The sequence below is a fragment of the Perca fluviatilis genome, chromosome 14 (assembly GCF_010015445.1).
Source record: "Perca fluviatilis chromosome 14, GENO_Pfluv_1.0, whole genome shotgun sequence".
In the NCBI taxonomy this organism is placed as follows: Eukaryota; Metazoa; Chordata; class Actinopteri; order Perciformes; family Percidae; genus Perca; species Perca fluviatilis.
Genome location: NC_053125.1, coordinates 34,619,146 through 34,625,145, shown reverse-complemented (window position 1 = coordinate 34,625,145; position 6,000 = coordinate 34,619,146). Strand labels below are relative to the sequence as shown.

Here is a 6,000-nt window from a genome sequence, read left to right as displayed (position 1 = left end):
CCCATAACCATGGATCAAAATGCACTAGAGGATGTAAACAGGGGAAGGTGGCACGGAGGACGATGTCCTAGCCAGGATGGGAAAAGCAAGGACAATATTTAGAAGGCAAAAAACTTCAACTCAAACGTAAAGACCACTCTACTTTATGGCTCAGAAACCTGGAGAATTACCACCACCATACTCAATAAGCTGCAGACCTTCACCAACCGGTGCCTCAGACGCCTCCTAGGAATATACTGGCCCAACACCATCTCTAACACCAACCTGTGGGAACTCACCAAACAAGACCCAATAGAAATTCAAATCCAGAGGAGGAAATGGAAGTGGATAGGGCAAACACTCAGGAGAAAGAAAGAAATCACTAAACAAGTTCTGACATGGAACCCACAGGGCAGGAGGAAGAAAGGCAGACCGAGAACCACCTGGAGAAGAACCACAGAACAGGAGATGAAGAAGGGCTGACGTGGCAACATCTGGAGCAGAGGGCCCAAGACCAGAGAGGATGGAAGAGCTTCGTCGATGGCCTATGTTCCTATGGGAATCTAAAGGCCTAAGTAAGAAGTAAGTAGTATAACTTTTTAAATGGCTGACTTCTGTTGCTGGAGCTAATGAAAGCTAATTGTAAATATGTCTGAAATTATGAAACAAAATGTGTTGTGAATTTCAGAGCAACTATGTCCAAATTGAGGCATTCCGTGCATTAAGGGGCGCTATGGAGCCCCTAAACATGCATGGTCATAATTGTCATTCAGTCTCACAAGGTCCACAGCTTTTGATTTGTGCGCCAACTTTGGTACGTTTTTGAGTATATAAAAGGTGTCAAAAATATAAAGGCTAAAATTAATGAGGTGCTATAGAACCACCATGCGATGGTCGAGCCAAAATGCGAAGTAGTTCCTACCAAATTTCGTGAACGCTAAAGAATCTGCTACTATCTATCTATCCTTCTTTCACATTCAAGCCAGCAATGCAGTGTAGTCGCAGCTTTTCGGCTCGAAACAATAATGAGTGCAACAGGACATGTATAGTACAGAACATTAGGCTATGTTTAGGAACCCCACAAATATGGATAAAACACTTCAAAAAATTAACAAGAATTTACTTTAGATAGCCCTAGTCTTATGTGATTTAACAGGACGTAGAAGGAAACAGTGTTGAGATTAATAATAACGTCATTTTTTGTATGGAGTATAGTATAGTATTATGGGTATTTTATCTGCTGAACCGTTAACATTTGGCAAAAAATTGTAATTGACAAAGCACACCATGGCTACGCTTTCCTTTCATTTGTTTTAAATTCAATGAGCAATTTGTTATATTTTAGCAAAATACTAATCAGCAGAAAGGCAGAACTGAGTGCATTTTAATGTTTATTTATCACAAGTTATATCATTATTGTGATATTTAACAACGTTGGGGTATATTTTCCTCATATCGTTCCGTCCTAATAACTACCCTGAAATTGTGTCTTATGCTGCATAGTGTTGCAATATTTTATTTTCTATCTGTATCATCTTTTAGTCTAATTCGTTTAACATGTAAATAGATATTTTTCTAAATTATCTGATGTTATGTAGTCATTGTTTTCATTCATGAAACTTTTCGTCAAAAAAACTTTATCCAAACCATGGCGTGTATTAGGGGACGTTAAGGGAGACCACTGCAGAACTTTTCAATTTTCACCAGGTCTGACATGTGACAATTTAAGGACTCTATCTATCTATCCATCTATCCATCTATCTATCTATCTATCTATCATTGACATTCAAGCCAGCAATGCATTGTAGCATCAGCCTTTTAGCATTCAACTCATCATATCCCCAACCGGCCCGTCAGACACCGCCTAGCAAGAGCCTGGGTCTGTCTGAGGTTTCTTCCCAAGAGGGAGTTTTTCCTCGCCACTGTCGCACTGCTTGCTCTTGAGGGAATTACTGTAATTGTTGGGGTTTTGTAAATTATAGAGTGTGGTCTAGACCTACTCTATCTGTAAAGTGTCTCGAGATAACTCTTGTTATGATTTGATACTATAAATAAAATTGAATTGAATTGAATTGAAAATTAACACCGCAATTCTTTCAGATCTCTAGTTTCCTTTACTTATTCATTTAACACAAATAAGTAGGGGTGTAATGATACACATATTGGTATTGAACCGTTCGGTATAAGGCTTTCGATTAGGTACGCATTACAAACCGAACAATATGTTGGACTAATTCCTATTTGCTTTAGAAAAGAAAGAGCTTAATTGTGTGAAATACAATGTTCTCAGTGGCGCTGCACTCAACAAGGCAGCCCAAACGACGTAACAGGCAACGTGCTGTCTGCCCCTCCCACCCCCAAAGAAAAACACTACTCCAGTCAGGCAGGCTATGCTGAACTAGCTCGTTGTAATATGGCTAGTAACGTTAATGTGACTATTACCAGACCAGATTTAGAAGATCCTCTAACAACCAACAAGTCACTCCGGTTTCCCTGTAAGTTATGAGGGTGATGGCAAGAGAGTGGTGGATAAAAACAATGGTATGTCACATCTGTTACACGAGAATAGGCTACACCAGTAGGAATACTTCAAACATGTCAACTCATTTACGCCAACATCACCTCAGTGTGTCAATAACTGGAACTAGATGAAAACATGAAGAACTATCCTCACAGCATTTAGGCAACAATTTCAAACTGATTCCAACAGGGCAAAAGACATCACTGCAGCGATTGGTACATTTATAGCTGCGGATATGAGACCCTACTCTGTTGTGGAAAACACAGGTTTTATGAACATGGTTAAAGTAATTGTGTCCTGTTACACTATTCCTTCACAAGCCCATTTCAGACAGACTGTAATTCCTGCATTGTACAAAAAAAAGCCCAAATAGAGAACCAATGGTCCGAAACACAAGCTGTTGCTCTGACAGCAGATGGCTGGACGAATTCTCATTAAAACACAGCATCAGGAGAAACAGCATTTCACCCACTTCTAACAGGACTAACCCTTCAAAGGAAAGGAACGTAATATGTTGTCGTAGCCACATACACGCAGGAGGAAACAGCTTGGCTCTGAAAACATGTTCACAAGGCAGTGTGAATGCGCTGGTGTTTATTAAGGTTACCACTCTCAGAAAAAGTTTTCCCACATTGTTCACACCAGTACGGCTTCTCTCCAGTGTGAATGCGTTGATGTGTTTTTAGGTAACTCGGTCGTGCGAAAGCTGCCTCATATTGATCACAGACGTACGGCTTCTCTCCAGTGTGAATGCCCCGATGTTTTTTAAAGTTACAACTCTCAGAAAAAGTTTTTCCACATTGATCACACCAGTACAGTTTTTCTCCAGTGTGAGTGCGTTCATGTATTTTTAGGTGACTATGTTGTGCGAAAGCTGCCCCACATTGATCACATCTGTACGGCTTCTCTCCAGTGTGAATACGTCGATGTCTATTTAGGTGATGCTGTTGCGTGAAAGCTGCCTCACATTGATCACAGCTGTACAGCTTCTCTCCAGTGTGATGGCGTTGATGTCTCTTTAAGTGACTCTGTCGTGTGAAAGCTGCCCCGCACTGATCACAGTTGTAAGGCTTCTCTCCAGTGTGAATACGTTGATGTCTATTTAGGTGATGCTGTTGCGTGAAAGCTGCCTCACATTGATCACAGCTGTACAGCTTCTCTCCAGTGTGAATACGTTGATGTATTTTTAGGGTACCCTGTCGTGTGAAAGCTGCCCCGCACTGATCACAGCTGTAAGGCTTCTCTCCAGTGTGAATACGTTGATGTCTATTTAGGTGATGCTGTTGCGTGAAAGCTGCTTCACATTGATCACAGCTGTACAGCTTCTCTCCAGTGTGACTACATTGATGTATTTTTAGGGCACTCTGTCGTGTGAAAGCTGACCCACATTGATCACATCTGTACGGCTTCTCTCCAGTGTGAATGCGTTGATGTATTTTTAGGGTACTCTGTCGTGTGAAAGCTGCCCCACATTGATCACATCTGTACGGCTTCTCTCCAGTGTGAATGCGTTGATGTATTTTTAGGGTACTCTGTCGTGTGAAAGCTGACCCACATAGATCACAGCTGTAACGCTTCTCTCCAGTGTGAACTCTCTGATGAATCTTTAAATAGTTTGATGTTGTGAAGGATTTGTCACAGTGCTGAGATTGGTGACATTTGGGTCCCTCTCCTCCTCTTCTTTTCTATACCAAAAGACAAACAGAGAGAGAGAGTTAGTGAACAACTTTCTTTAAACCCTGGACTTGCTCTTGCTCACAATTTTGACGCTTCATACAATAATTTATCGTTCACCATTGCGGATGATCACAGGGAGGTGGAGCAGCAGTACAAGCAGCAGGCCCATAGTCAACAACAGGTGCACAGCCCAGAGCGTGAGCGTCATGCAGAGACACCCAGCAGCAACCCCATAAGACAAGCAAGGGAGAGACCAACCAGACACGCCAAAGTGAAATGGCCATAATCCATCGAAAAAGCCGCCTGGGAAAGCTTTGACCAAGATCTGCACACCATTCTTGAGAATTCACCACGAAGCAGCACAATCACCAAGCTAAACCTATTTGGCAGCATTGTTTATGGGGAGGGCAAATAGAGGTTTGGGGAGGTATCCAGAGGAAGAAAATCCTTAGGGACGTGGGAAGGCGTGAGCAAGAGATTCACAAGCTTGTGAACGAGAGGAGGCTGCTTAGGAGGTCCTGGCGAAAAGCAGATGAGAACAAAAAGGAGGGTCTGAAAGTGCTCTGTGACCAGTTCAGAAGCTGGCTTGCAACAATGAGAAGGGCAGAGTGGATCCGGAAGCGAAGAAGCAAGAAAGAGAAGGAGCAAATGAGTTTCTTTCGGGATCCTTTGAGATATGCCCGATGCCTATTGGAAGAGAAGAGCAGGAGGCTGGAAGCCATCGAGGAGGAGCTTGAGGAACACATCAAGAACCAGCTAACCGACCAAGAAAAGAACATCACGCTTGGGTCGCCAGGGCATGAGTCAGCCCTCGAATTTGACACGACACCACCCAAAAAGGACTGAAGTCAAGATAGTGGTAGACAGGGCAAGGTCTGCCTCTGCACCAGGTCCCAATGGCATGCCCTACAAGGTTTATAAGAACTGCCCCATGGTGCTGAAGCTACTCTGGAGGCTGATAAAAGTAGCATGGAAGACCAAGAACCTCCCCTCAGAATGGAGCCGAGCAGTGACAACCTTCATCCCAAAAGAACAAAATTCCTGCAATATCAACCAGTTTAGAGGCAATGTACTTCTAAACGTGGAAGGGCCAAGCGTTTAACCAATTACCTCCTGAACAACTGTTACCAGTTGCCAGAAGGCAGGCGTCCTAGGGTTCCCCGGTTGTGTGGAACAATCAGCCATGATCTGGGAGCAGATTCAGACAGCCAAGCGGGAAAAATAAGAACTCTATGTAGTTTGGTTGGACCTGGAGAATTCCTTTCCCCATCAGCTTATCACCTTTGCCCTGGAATTCTTTCACATACCACCCAGCATCAGGGCCGGTTCTAGCCCTTTGGTTGCCCTAGGTGTGATTGAGTTTTGCGCCCCCCCCCACCCCAGTCTCACATTACCAGATCTCCACAGCGCTGTGTCAGCGATAGAGTAGCAATGTATGTTCATTTTGTTTTCTAGCTTCCATGTAAGTTAGATGGCACCAACATTTGGTATAATCATAACTGGTCTGGCAACCCAAAGGCCAGTGTTTTGTTTCCAGATTTGTGTGCATGGTGACTTATGATGGGGGGTCTGGGGGTCCACCCCCTGAACATTTTGAGCATTAAATACTTAATTTCCTGCATTCTAGTGAATTTTTATGCACTTTTTTCTTTCTTTCTTTTTTTTTTTTTTTTTTTCTGAATCAATTATGCTGGAAATATCTTTATCTAAAGGGAAACATAGATTACGATCCAAATTTAAAAACATAATGGCATATTTTGCAGTAAGGCTCTCAGGCATTCTGTATTGCTTTCGTCTATTTATTTTCCTTTGTTTGTAATTAT

The 6,000-nt window shown here is 42.7% G+C and overlaps 1 protein-coding gene across 1 annotated transcript in view; it reads right to left on the bottom strand.

Annotated features, from left to right (window-relative positions):
- Positions 1–2,010: 2,010 nt before the first annotated feature.
- The window catches only part of LOC120572771 (zinc finger protein 420-like), a 54,240-nt gene continuing 50,250 nt past the window's right edge, over positions 2,011–6,000 (bottom strand). Inside the window, exon 4 of the mRNA XM_039822199.1 lies at positions 2,011–4,185. Within this exon, the coding sequence (XP_039678133.1) occupies positions 3,067–4,185 (1,119 nt within the window). The 3' untranslated portion in view covers positions 2,011–3,066. The remainder of the gene's footprint in view (positions 4,186–6,000) is intronic.